The sequence below is a fragment of the Carcharodon carcharias genome, chromosome 16 (genome assembly GCF_017639515.1).
Source record: "Carcharodon carcharias isolate sCarCar2 chromosome 16, sCarCar2.pri, whole genome shotgun sequence".
In the NCBI taxonomy this organism is placed as follows: Eukaryota; Metazoa; Chordata; class Chondrichthyes; order Lamniformes; family Lamnidae; genus Carcharodon; species Carcharodon carcharias.
This window is the reverse complement of record NC_054482.1, coordinates 32,278,533-32,292,475: the sequence shown is the minus strand read 5'-3', so window position 1 is coordinate 32,292,475 and position 13,943 is coordinate 32,278,533. Positions and strand designations below refer to the sequence as shown.

The 13,943-nt window shown below is 65.4% G+C and overlaps 1 protein-coding gene across 4 annotated transcripts in view; it reads right to left on the bottom strand.

Moving 5' to 3' along the window:
* The window catches only part of LOC121289178 (nucleus accumbens-associated protein 1-like), a 104,990-nt gene that overhangs the window by 66,036 nt on the left and 25,011 nt on the right, over positions 1 to 13,943 (bottom strand). For all 4 annotated transcript variants that reach the window (XM_041208361.1, XM_041208359.1, XM_041208362.1 and 1 more), the window contains one exon: positions 1,580 to 2,389. In XM_041208361.1, coding sequence (XP_041064295.1) covers positions 1,580 to 2,366 — 787 coding nt within the window. In that variant the 5' untranslated portion in view covers positions 2,367 to 2,389. The remainder of the gene's footprint in view (positions 1 to 1,579; positions 2,390 to 13,943) is intronic.

Sequence of the window (13,943 nt, the reverse complement as noted above, 5' to 3'; positions counted from 1 at the left end):
GAGCCTGTCCCACCATTCAATTAGATCATGGCTGATCTGTATCTTAACTCCATTTCTCCAGCTTGCCCCATAACCCTCAATCCCCTTGTGTAAGAAAAACCTAACAAGCTCAGTTTTAACATTTTCAGTTGACCCCCCCGACCCAGTCTCAACAGGCTCAGTGATAGTTCCATGGTCACCATTACTGAGGCTAGCTTTAAAATTACCGATTTTATTAACTGAATTTAAATTCCACCAGTTGCCATAGTGGGATTTGAACCCATGACCCCAGAGCATTCGCCTGGACCCCTGGATGTTATCACTATGCCACCATCTCCCCAACTAGTTTCAGTAATGGTGACCATGAAACCATCATCGATGTTCTGAAAATCCATCTGGTTCACTAATGCCTTTTAGGGGAGGAAATCTGCGGTCCTTACCCGGTGTGGCCTACATGTGACTCCCAACCCACAGCAATGCGGCTTACTCCTAAATGCCTTCTGCAATGGTCTAGCAAGCCTCTTAGTTGTACAAAACTGCTACAACGTCAAAAAGGAATGAAAACAGACAGACCACTCGGCATCAACAATGACACACCCCCTCGGTAATGTACTACGCAAGATCATAAGAAATAGGAGCAGGAGGAGGCCCTTCAGTCCCTTGAGCCTGCTCTGCCATTCTATAACATCATAGCTGATCTGACTGTGGCCTTAACTCCACTTTCCTGTCTGACCCCCCCCATAAACCTTGACTCCCTTGTCAATCAAAAATCTGTCTAACTGACCCTTAAGTATATTCAATGGCCCAGCCTCCACTGCTCTGTGGAGAAGAGAATTCTACAGACTAACAAATCTTTGAGACACAAAATTCCTCATCTCCATTTTAAATGGGGGACCCCCGTATTTTTAAAATGTGTCCCCAGGTTCTAGACTCCCCCAGGAGGGGAAACATCCTCCCAGAATCCACCCTGTCAAGCCCCCTCAGGCTCTTATAATTTCCAATAAGATCACCTCTCATTCTTCTGAGCACTGTTGAGCATAGGTGGGCCTACTCAACCTTTCTTCACAAGACAAGCCCCTTCATCCCACGAATCAACCCAATGAACCTTCTCTGAGCTATCGCCAATGCAAGTATAATCCCTCCTTGAGTAAGGTGACCATAACTGTATAGCCTCACCAAGAGTGTACAGCCCTGTACAGTTGTAACATAACTTCCCCACCACACCCCACTTTGCAATAAAGGCCAACATTCCATTTGTTTTGCTAATTACTTGCTGTACCTGCATGCTAACATTTTGTGATTCATGTACAAGGACACCCAGATCCCTCTGTATTGCAGCATTCTGCTTTTCTGTTCTTCCCACCAAAGCGGGCAACCTCACATTTTCCCACACTATACACAGTCTGCCGAATCTTTGCTCACTCACTTAACCTGTCTATGTCCCTTTGCAGGCTCTCGCTAGCCTCACAACTTGCTTTCCTACTTATCTTTGCATCATCGGCAAATACAGTCAGTCCTTCGTCAGAGCCATTCAAGTGGATTGCACATCGGTGAGGCTAGAAGTAGAGTCCCGCTTGCCGAGGCAATTTCTGCTGCTTACCGACGTGCGGGACACTCATGATGTTGTACATGCTGCACATCTGGACGTACTGCTCTTCTGTCATGTCTTCCAGTCCCTCCTCTTCCGCCTCCTCCTCATCCTCCTCGTTCTGGCAGGAGAAGGGGCTATCGCTGGGGTGAACGCTGCTGGCTCCCGGGCTGGCGATATCACGGGGCGCGCTGATGGGGCAGCCCTGCCCGCTCGCTCCATCGTGTGCCAGGCGGGCCGACTTGGCGCTGCCTGCTGCGGGGCCATCGGCAGCCCGCCTGCCGCGGCCAAGACCCGCCTCGCTCTGTTCCACCTTGACACGGGAGGCGAGGGGGAGGGGAAGCGGGAGGGGGAGGGGCGCGGCCGGGCTCTGAGGCTCCCAGCCGGGGTCGTCGGCGCTCAGCCCTTGTGAGTCGCACCGTGGCGAGCTGACCTTAGACAGCAGCTCAGTGCCCCTCTCCACGATACGCTGTATCTGCAGGAAACCCGCTGTGTACATCAGCATGAACTGCTCGCCCGCCTTCATACTCAGCCTGCCCGTGTAGCAGAAGTTGAGAATGTTTTGGAAGCTCTGCGGCTGCACGGCAGCCGGCAGTTCGAAGGCTGCTCGGGCGGTCCCGGCAAAGAGGTCCCGGAAGTAGGAGCTGTTGGCGGCCAGCACTGCCCGGTGAGCCTTAAATGTTTGTCCCTTCACCACAATCGAGGTGTCGCAGTAAAGACCCTGCAACCGCTGCTCATTCAGGCACTCCAGCACCGTGTTCCCAAAGTTGGGAATCTCCAGCTGCAGCGTTTGAGCCATTGTCAGAAGCACGAGTCCAAAACCTACAAAACAAAGTGAAAAAAAAAACACGTGAATGCTCACACCAAACAAGACGGCAATCCCACACTGGGCCCACTACCAGGCAGCACTCCCACACTGGGCCCACTACCAGGCAGCACTCCCACACTGGGCCCACTACCAGGCAGCACTCCCACGCTGGGCCCACTACCAGGCAGCACTCCCACGCTGGGCCCACTACCAGGCAGCACTCCCACACTGGGCCCACTACCAGGCAGCACTCCCACACTGGGCCCACTACCAGGCAGCACTACCACACTGGGCCCACAACCAGGCAGCACTCCCACACTGGGCCCACAACCAGGCAGCACTCCCACACTGGGCCCACAACCAGGCAGCACTCCCACACTGGGCCCACTACCAGGCAACACTCTCAGGCTGGGCCCATAACCAGGCAACACTCTCAGGCTGGGTCCACAACCAGGCAGCACTCTCACACTGGGCCCACAACCAGGCAGCACTCCCACACTGGGCCCACAACCAGGCAGCACTCCCAAACTGGGCCCACTACCAGGCAGCACTCCCACACTGGGCCCACTACCAGGCAGCACTCCCACGCTGGGCCCACTACCAGGCAGCACTCCCACGCTGGGCCCACTACCAGGCAGCACTCCCACGCTGGGCCCACTACCAGGCAGCACTCCCACACTGGGCCCACTACCAGGCAACACTCTCAGGCTGGGCCCATAACCAGGCAACACTCTCAGGCTGGGTCCACAAGCAGGCAGCACTCCCACACTGGGCCCACAACCAGGCAACACTCCCATGCTGGGCCCACAACCAGGCAGCACTCCCACACTGGGCCCACAACCAGGCAGCACTCCCACGCTGGGCCCACAACCAGGCAACACTCTCAGGCTGGGTCCACAACCAGGCAGCACTCCCACTCTGGGCCCACTACCAGGCATCACTCCCACTCTGGGCCCACAACCAGGCAGCACTCCCACACTGGGCCCACAACCAGGCAGCACTCCCACACTGGGCCCACAACCAGGCATCACTCCCACTCTGGGCCCACAACCAGGCATCACTCCCACTCTGGGCCCACAACCAGGCAGCACTCCCACTCTGGGCCCACAACCAGGCAGCACTCCCACTCTGGGCCCACAACCAGGCAGCACTCCCACTCTGGGCCCACAACCAGGCAGCACTCCCACTCTGGGCCCACAACCAGGCAGCACTCCCACACTGGGCCCACAACCAGGCAGCACTCCCACACTGGGCCCACAACCAGGCAGCACTCCCACACTGGGCCCACAACCAGGCAGCACTCCCACGCTGGGCCCACAACCAGGCAGCACTCCCACGCTGGGCCCACAACCAGGCAGCACTCCCACGCTGGGCCCACAACCAGGCAGCACTCCCACGCTGGGCCCACAACCAGGCAGCACTCCCACGCTGGGCCCACAACCAGGCAGCACTCCCACGCTGGGCCCACAACCAGGCAGCACTCCCACGCTGGGCCCACAACCAGGCAGCACTCCCACGCTGGGCCCACAACCAGGCAGCACTCCCACGCTGGGCCCACTACCAGGCAGCACTCCCACGCTGGGCCCACTACCAGGCAGCACTCCCACACTGGGCCCACTACCAGGCAACACTCTCAGGCTGGGCCCATAACCAGGCAACACTCTCAGGCTGGGTCCACAACCAGGCAGCACTCCCACACTGGGCCCACAACCAGGCAACACTCCCACGCTGGGCCCACAACCAGGCAGCACTCCCACACTGGGCCCACAACCAGGCAGCACTCCCACGCTGGGCCCACAACCAGGCAACACTCTCAGGCTGGGTCCACAACCAGGCAGCACTCCCACACTGGGCCCACAACAAGGCAACACTCCCACTCTGGGCCCACTACCAGGCATCACTCCCACTCTGGGCCCACTACCAGGCAGCACTCCCACACTGGGCCCACTACCAGGCAGCACTCCCACACTGGGCCCACTACCAGGCAGCACTCCCACGCTGGGCCCACTACCAGGCAGCACTCCCACGCTGGGCCCACTACCAGGCAGCACTCCCACGCTGGGCCCACTACCAGGCAGCACTCCCACGCTGGGCCCACTACCAGGCAGCACTCCCACACTGGGCCCACTACCAGGCAACACTCTCAGGCTGGGCCCATAACCAGGCAACACTCTCAGGCTGGGTCCACAACCAGGCAGCACTCCCACACTGGGCCCACAACCAGGCAACACTCCCACTCTGGGCCCACAACCAGGCAGCACTCCCACACTGGGCCCACAACCAGGCAGCACTCCCACGCTGGGCCCACAACCAGGCAACACTCTCAGGCTGGGTCCACAACCAGGCAGCACTCCCACACTGGGCCCACAACCAGGCAACACTCCCACTCTGGGCCCACTACCAGGCATCACTCCCACTCTGGGCCCACAACCAGGCAGCACTCCCACACTGGGCCCACAACCAGGCAGCACTCCCACACTGGGCCCACAACCAGGCAGCACTCCCACACTGGGCCCACAACCAGGCAGCACTCCCACACTGGGCCCACAACCAGGCATCACTCCCACACTGGGCCCACAACCAGGCATCACTCCCACTCTGGGCCCACAACCAGGCATCACTCCCACTCTGGGCCCACAACCAGGCAGCACTCCCACACTGGGCCCACAACCAGGCAGCACTCCCACACTGGGCCCACAACCAGGCAGCACTCCCACACTGGGCCCACAACCAGGCAGCACTCCCACACTGGGCCCACAACCAGGAAGCACTCCCACACTGGGCCCACAACCAGGCAGCACTCCCACGCTGGGCCCACAACCAGGCAGCACTCCCACGCTGGGCCCACAACCAGGCAGCACTCCCAAGCTGGGCCCACAACCAGGCAGCACTCCCACGCTGGGCCCACAACCAGGCAGCACTCCCACGCTGGGCCCACTACCAGGCAGCACTCCCACACTGGGCCCACTACCAGGCAACACTCTCAGGCTGGGCCCAGAACCAGGCAACACTCTCAGGCTGGGTCCACAACCAGGCAGCACTCCCACACTGGGCCCACAACCAGGCAACACTCCCACGCTGGGCCCACAACCAGGCAGCACTCCCACACTGGGCCCACAACCAGGCAGCACTCCCAGGCTGGGTCCACAACCAGGCAGCACTCCCACTCTGGGCCCACTACCAGGCAGCACTCCCACTCTGGGCCCACTACCAGGCAGCACTCCCACTCTGGGCCCACTACCAGGCAGCACTCCCACTCTGGGCCCACTACCAGGCAGCACTCCCACTCTGGGCCCACTACCAGGCAGCACTCCCACTCTGGGCCCACTACCAGGCAGCACTCCCACTCTGGGCCCACTACCAGGCAGCACTCCCACTCCAGGCAGCACTCCCCACTCTGGGCCCACTACCAGGCAGCACTCCCCATCTGGGTCCCACTACAAGGCAGCTCATCCCACTCTGGGCCCCATACCAGGCAAGCACTCCCACTCTGGGCCCACTACCAGGCAGCACTCCCACGCTGGGCCCACAACAGGCAGCACTCCCACGCTGGGCCCACAACCAGGCAGCACTCCACGCTGGGCCCACAACCAGGCAGCACTCCCACGCTGGGCCCACAACCAGGCAGCACTCCCACGCTGGCCCACAACCAGGCAGCACTCCCACGCTGGGCCCACAACCAGGCAGCACTCCCACGCTGGGCCCACAACCAGGCAGCACTCCCACGCTGGGCCAACAACCAGGCAGCACTCCCCACGCTGGGCCCACAACCAGGCAGCACTCCCACGTGGGGCCCACAACCCAGGCAGCACTCCCACGTGGGCCCACAAACAGGCAGCACTCCCACGCTGGGCCCACAACCAGGGCAGCACTCCCACGCTGGGCCCACAACCAGGCAGCACTCCCACGCTGGGCCCACAACCAGGCAGCACTCCCAAGCTGGGCCCACAACCAGGCAGCACTCCCACGCTGGGCCCACAACCAGGCAGCACTCCCACGCTGGGCCACAACCAGGCAGCACTCCCACGCTGGGCCACAACCAGGCAGCACTCCCACGCTGGGCCCACAACCAGGCAGCACTCCCACGCTGGCCCACAACCAGGCAGCACTCCCCACGCTGGGCCCACAACCAGGCAGCACTCCCACGCTGGGCCCACAACCAGGCAGCACTCCCACGCTGGCCCACAACCAGGCAGCACTCCCACGCTGGGCCCACAACCAGGCAGCACTCCCACGCTGGGCCCACAACCAGGCAGCACTCCCACGCTGGGCCCACAACCAGGCAGCACTCCCACGCTGGGCCCACAACCAGGCAGCACTCCCACGCTGGGCCCACAACCAGGCAGCACTCCCACGCTGGGCCCACAACCAGGCAGCACTCCACGCTGGGCCCACAACCAGGCAGCACTCCCACGCTGGGCCCCACAACCAGGCAGCACTCCCACGCTGGGCCCACAACCAGGCAGCACTCCCACGCTGGGCCCACAACCAGGCAGCACTCCCACGCTGGGCCCACAACCAGGCAGCACTCCCACGCTGGGCCCACAACCAGGCAGCACTCCCACGCTGGGCCCACAACCAGGCAGCACTCCCACGCTGGGCCCACAACCAGGCAGCACTCCCACGCTGGGCCCACAACCAGGCAGCACTCCCACGCTGGGCCCACAACCAGGCAGCACTCCCACGCTGGGCCCACAACCAGGCAGCACTCCCACGCTGGGCCCACAACCAGGCAGCACTCCCACGCTGGGCCCACAACCAGGCAGCACTCCCACGCTGGGCCCACAACCAGGCAGCACTCCCACGCTGGGCCCACAACCAGGCAGCACTCCCACGCTGGGCCCACAACCAGGCAGCACTCCCACGCTGGGCCCACAACCAGGCAGCACTCCCACGCTGGGCCCACAACCAGGCAGCACTCCCACGCTGGGCCCACAACCAGGCAGCACTCCCACGCTGGGCCCACAACCAGGCAGCACTCCCACGCTGGGCCCACAACCAGGCAGCACTCCCACGCTGGGCCCACAACCAGGCAGCACTCCCACGCTGGGCCCACAACCAGGCAGCACTCCCACGCTGGGCCCACAACCAGGCAGCACTCCCACGCTGGGCCCACAACCAGGCAGCACTCCCACGCTGGGCCCACAACCAGGCAGCACTCCCACGCTGGGCCCACAACCAGGCAGCACTCCCACGCTGGGCCCACAACCAGGCAGCACTCCCACGCTGGGCCCACAACCAGGCAGCACTCCCACGCTGGGCCCACAACCAGGCAGCACTCCCACGCTGGGCCCACAACCAGGCAGCACTCCCACGCTGGGCCCACAACCAGGCAGCACTCCCACGCTGGGCCCACAACCAGGCAGCACTCCCACGCTGGGCCCACAACCAGGCAGCACTCCCACGCTGGGCCCACAACCAGGCAGCACTCCCACGCTGGGCCCACAACCAGGCAGCACTCCCACGCTGGGCCCACAACCAGGCAGCACTCCCACGCTGGGCCCACAACCAGGCAGCACTCCCACGCTGGGCCCACAACCAGGCAGCACTCCCACGCTGGGCCCACAACCAGGCAGCACTCCCACGCTGGGCCCACAACCAGGCAGCACTCCCACGCTGGGCCCACAACCAGGCAGCACTCCCACGCTGGGCCCACAACCAGGCAGCACTCCCACGCTGGGCCCACAACCAGGCAGCACTCCCACGCTGGGCCCACAACCAGGCAGCACTCCCACGCTGGGCCCACAACCAGGCAGCACTCCCACGCTGGGCCCACAACCAGGCAGCACTCCCACGCTGGGCCCACAACCAGGCAGCACTCCCACGCTGGGCCCACAACCAGGCAGCACTCCCACGCTGGGCCCACAACCAGGCAGCACTCCCACGCTGGGCCCACAACCAGGCAGCACTCCCACGCTGGGCCCACAACCAGGCAGCACTCCCACGCTGGGCCCACAACCAGGCAGCACTCCCACGCTGGGCCCACAACCAGGCAGCACTCCCACGCTGGGCCCACAACCAGGCAGCACTCCCACGCTGGGCCCACAACCAGGCAGCACTCCCACGCTGGGCCCACAACCAGGCAGCACTCCCACGCTGGGCCCACAACCAGGCAGCACTCCCACGCTGGGCCCACAACCAGGCAGCACTCCCACGCTGGGCCCACAACCAGGCAGCACTCCCACGCTGGGCCCACAACCAGGCAGCACTCCCACGCTGGGCCCACAACCAGGCAGCACTCCCACGCTGGGCCCACAACCAGGCAGCACTCCCACGCTGGGCCCACAACCAGGCAGCACTCCCACGCTGGGCCCACAACCAGGCAGCACTCCCACGCTGGGCCCACAACCAGGCAGCACTCCCACGCTGGGCCCACAACCAGGCAGCACTCCCACGCTGGGCCCACAACCAGGCAGCACTCCCACTCTGGGCCCACAACCAGGCAGCACTCCCACGCTGGGCCCACAACCAGGCAGCACTCCCACGCTGGGCCCACAACCAGGCAGCACGCCCACTCTGGGCCCACAACCAGGCAGCACGCCCACTCTGGGCCCACAACCAGGCAGCACGCCCACTCTGGGCCCACAACCAGGCAGCACGCCCACTCTGGGCCCACAACCAGGCAGCACGCCCACTCTGGGCCCACAACCAGGCAGCACGCCCACTCTGGGCCCACAACCAGGCAGCACGCCCACTCTGGGCCCACAACCAGGCAGCACGCCCACTCTGGGCCCACAACCAGGCAGCACGCCCACTCTGGGCCCACAACCAGGCAGCACGCCCACTCTGGGCCCACAACCAGGCAGCACGCCCACTCTGGGCCCACAACCAGGCAGCACGCCCACTCTGGGCCCACAACCAGGCAGCACGCCCACTCTGGGCCCACAACCAGGCAGCACGCCCACTCTGGGCCCACAACCAGGCAGCACGCCCACTCTGGGCCCACAACCAGGCAGCACGCCCACTCTGGGCCCACAACCAGGCAGCACGCCCACTCTGGGCCCACAACCAGGCAGCACGCCCACTCTGGGCCCACAACCAGGCAGCACTCCCACTCTGGGCCCACAACCAGGCAGCACGCCCACTCTGGGCCCACAACCAGGCAGCACGCCCACTCTGGGCCCACAACCAGGCAGCACGCCCACTCTGGGCCCACAACCAGGCAGCACGCCCACTCTGGGCCCACAACCAGGCAGCACGCCCACTCTGGGCCCACAACCAGGCAGCACGCCCACTCTGGGCCCACAACCAGGCAGCACGCCCACTCTGGGCCCACAACCAGGCAGCACGCCCACTCTGGGCCCACAACCAGGCAGCACGCCCACTCTGGGCCCACAACCAGGCAGCACTCCCACTCTGGGCCCACAACCAGGCAGCACGCCCACTCTGGGCCCACAACCAGGCAGCACGCCCACTCTGGGCCCACAACCAGGCAGCACGCCCACTCTGGGCCCACAACCAGGCAGCACGCCCACTCTGGGCCCACAACCAGGCAGCACGCCCACTCTGGGCCCACAACCAGGCAGCACGCCCACTCTGGGCCCACAACCAGGCAGCACGCCCACGCTGGGCCCACAACCAGGCAGCACGCCCACTCTGGGCCCACAACCAGGCAGCACGCCCACTCTGGGCCCACAACCAGGCAGCACGCCCACTCTGGGCCCACAACCAGGCAGCACGCCCACTCTGGGCCCACAACCAGGCAGCACGCCCACTCTGGGCCCACAACCAGGCAGCACGCCCACTCTGGGCCCACAACCAGGCAGCACGCCCACTCTGGGCCCACAACCAGGCAGCACGCCCACTCTGGGCCCACAACCAGGCAGCACGCCCACTCTGGGCCCACAACCAGGCAGCACGCCCACTCTGGGCCCACAACCAGGCAGCACGCCCACTCTGGGCCCACAACCAGGCAGCACGCCCACTCTGGGCCCACAACCAGGCAGCACGCCCACTCTGGGCCCACAACCAGGCAGCACGCCCACTCTGGGCCCACAACCAGGCAGCACGCCCACTCTGGGCCCACAACCAGGCAGCACGCCCACTCTGGGCCCACAACCAGGCAGCACGCCCACTCTGGGCCCACAACCAGGCAGCACGCCCACTCTGGGCCCACAACCAGGCAGCACGCCCACTCTGGGCCCACAACCAGGCAGCACGCCCACTCTGGGCCCACAACCAGGCAGCACGCCCACTCTGGGCCCACAACCAGGCAGCACGCCCACTCTGGGCCCACAACCAGGCAGCACGCCCACTCTGGGCCCACAACCAGGCAGCACGCCCACTCTGGGCCCACAACCAGGCAGCACGCCCACTCTGGGCCCACAACCAGGCAGCACGCCCACTCTGGGCCCACAACCAGGCAGCACGCCCACTCTGGGCCCACAACCAGGCAGCACGCCCACTCTGGGCCCACAACCAGGCAGCACGCCCACTCTGGGCCCACAACCAGGCAGCACGCCCACTCTGGGCCCACAACCAGGCAGCACGCCCACTCTGGGCCCACAACCAGGCAGCACGCCCACTCTGGGCCCACAACCAGGCAGCACGCCCACTCTGGGCCCACAACCAGGCAGCACGCCCACTCTGGGCCCACAACCAGGCAGCACGCCCACTCTGGGCCCACAACCAGGCAGCACGCCCACTCTGGGCCCACAACCAGGCAGCACGCCCACTCTGGGCCCACAACCAGGCAGCACGCCCACTCTGGGCCCACAACCAGGCAGCACGCCCACTCTGGGCCCACAACCAGGCAGCACGCCCACTCTGGGCCCACAACCAGGCAGCACGCCCACTCTGGGCCCACAACCAGGCAGCACGCCCACTCTGGGCCCACAACCAGGCAGCACGCCCACTCTGGGCCCACAACCAGGCAGCACGCCCACTCTGGGCCCACAACCAGGCAGCACGCCCACTCTGGGCCCACAACCAGGCAGCACGCCCACTCTGGGCCCACAACCAGGCAGCACGCCCACTCTGGGCCCACAACCAGGCAGCACGCCCACTCTGGGCCCACAACCAGGCAGCACGCCCACTCTGGGCCCACAACCAGGCAGCACGCCCACTCTGGGCCCACAACCAGGCAGCACGCCCACTCTGGGCCCACAACCAGGCAGCACGCCCACTCTGGGCCCACAACCAGGCAGCACGCCCACTCTGGGCCCACAACCAGGCAGCACGCCCACTCTGGGCCCACAACCAGGCAGCACGCCCACTCTGGGCCCACAACCAGGCAGCACGCCCACTCTGGGCCCACAACCAGGCAGCACGCCCACTCTGGGCCCACAACCAGGCAGCACGCCCACTCTGGGCCCACAACCAGGCAGCACGCCCACTCTGGGCCCACAACCAGGCAGCACGCCCACTCTGGGCCCACAACCAGGCAGCACGCCCACTCTGGGCCCACAACCAGGCAGCACGCCCACTCTGGGCCCACAACCAGGCAGCACGCCCACTCTGGGCCCACAACCAGGCAGCACGCCCACTCTGGGCCCACAACCAGGCAGCACGCCCACTCTGGGCCCACAACCAGGCAGCACGCCCACTCTGGGCCCACAACCAGGCAGCACGCCCACTCTGGGCCCACAACCAGGCAGCACGCCCACTCTGGGCCCACAACCAGGCAGCACGCCCACTCTGGGCCCACAACCAGGCAGCACGCCCACTCTGGGCCCACAACCAGGCAGCACGCCCACTCTGGGCCCACAACCAGGCAGCACGCCCACTCTGGGCCCACAACCAGGCAGCACGCCCACTCTGGGCCCACAACCAGGCAGCACGCCCACTCTGGGCCCACAACCAGGCAGCACGCCCACTCTGGGCCCACAACCAGGCAGCACGCCCACTCTGGGCCCACAACCAGGCAGCACGCCCACTCTGGGCCCACAACCAGGCAGCACGCCCACTCTGGGCCCACAACCAGGCAGCACGCCCACTCTGGGCCCACAACCAGGCAGCACGCCCACTCTGGGCCCACAACCAGGCAGCACGCCCACTCTGGGCCCACAACCAGGCAGCACGCCCACTCTGGGCCCACAACCAGGCAGCACGCCCACTCTGGGCCCACAACCAGGCAGCACGCCCACTCTGGGCCCACAACCAGGCAGCACGCCCACTCTGGGCCCACAACCAGGCAGCACGCCCACTCTGGGCCCACAACCAGGCAGCACGCCCACTCTGGGCCCACAACCAGGCAGCACGCCCACTCTGGGCCCACAACCAGGCAGCACGCCCACTCTGGGCCCACAACCAGGCAGCACGCCCACTCTGGGCCCACAACCAGGCAGCACGCCCACTCTGGGCCCACAACCAGGCAGCACGCCCACTCTGGGCCCACAACCAGGCAGCACGCCCACTCTGGGCCCACAACCAGGCAGCACGCCCACTCTGGGCCCACAACCAGGCAGCACGCCCACTCTGGGCCCACAACCAGGCAGCACGCCCACTCTGGGCCCACAACCAGGCAGCACGCCCACTCTGGGCCCACAACCAGGCAGCACGCCCACTCTGGGCCCACAACCAGGCAGCACGCCCACTCTGGGCCCACAACCAGGCAGCACGCCCACTCTGGGCCCACAACCAGGCAGCACGCCCACTCTGGGCCCACAACCAGGCAGCACGCCCACTCTGGGCCCACAACCAGGCAGCACGCCCACTCTGGGCCCACAACCAGGCAGCACGCCCACTCTGGGCCCACAACCAGGCAGCACGCCCACTCTGGGCCCACAACCAGGCAGCACGCCCACTCTGGGCCCACAACCAGGCAGCACGCCCACTCTGGGCCCACAACCAGGCAGCACGCCCACTCTGGGCCCACAACCAGGCAGCACGCCCACTCTGGGCCCACAACCAGGCAGCACGCCCACTCTGGGCCCACAACCAGGCAGCACGCCCACTCTGGGCCCACAACCAGGCAGCACGCCCACTCTGGGCCCACAACCAGGCAGCACGCCCACTCTGGGCCCACAACCAGGCAGCACGCCCACTCTGGGCCCACAACCAGGCAGCACTCCCACTCTGGGCCCACAACCAGGAAGAACTCCCACGCTGGGCCCACAACCAGCCAGCACTCCCACGCTGGGCCCACAACCAGCCAGCACTCCCACGCTGGGCCCACAACCAGCCAGCACTCCCACGCTGGGCCCACAACCAGCCAGCACTCCCACGCTGGGCCCACAACCAGCCAGCACTCCCACGCTGGGCCCACAACCAGCCAGCACTCCCACGCTGGGCCCACAACCAGCCAGCACTCCCACGCTGGGCCCACAACCAGCCAGCACTCCCACGCTGGGCCCACAACCAGCCAGCACTCCCACGCTGGGCCCACAACCAGCCAGCACTCCCACGCTGGGCCCACAACCAGCCAGCACTCCCACACTGGGCCTGAAGGGAGGAAAATTTGGGCTTAACCCCAAGGAGCTCGATACTCTCTTTATCTCTGTTATTCCACATCTATGCCAATCATATCCCTTGTTTAGATTCCAGTCTCACTCCCGGGTATCTGTTATTCTATATATAAACCACCCAAACCCCTCGATTAAATTCTAGACTGTAACTCGCTCCCGGGTA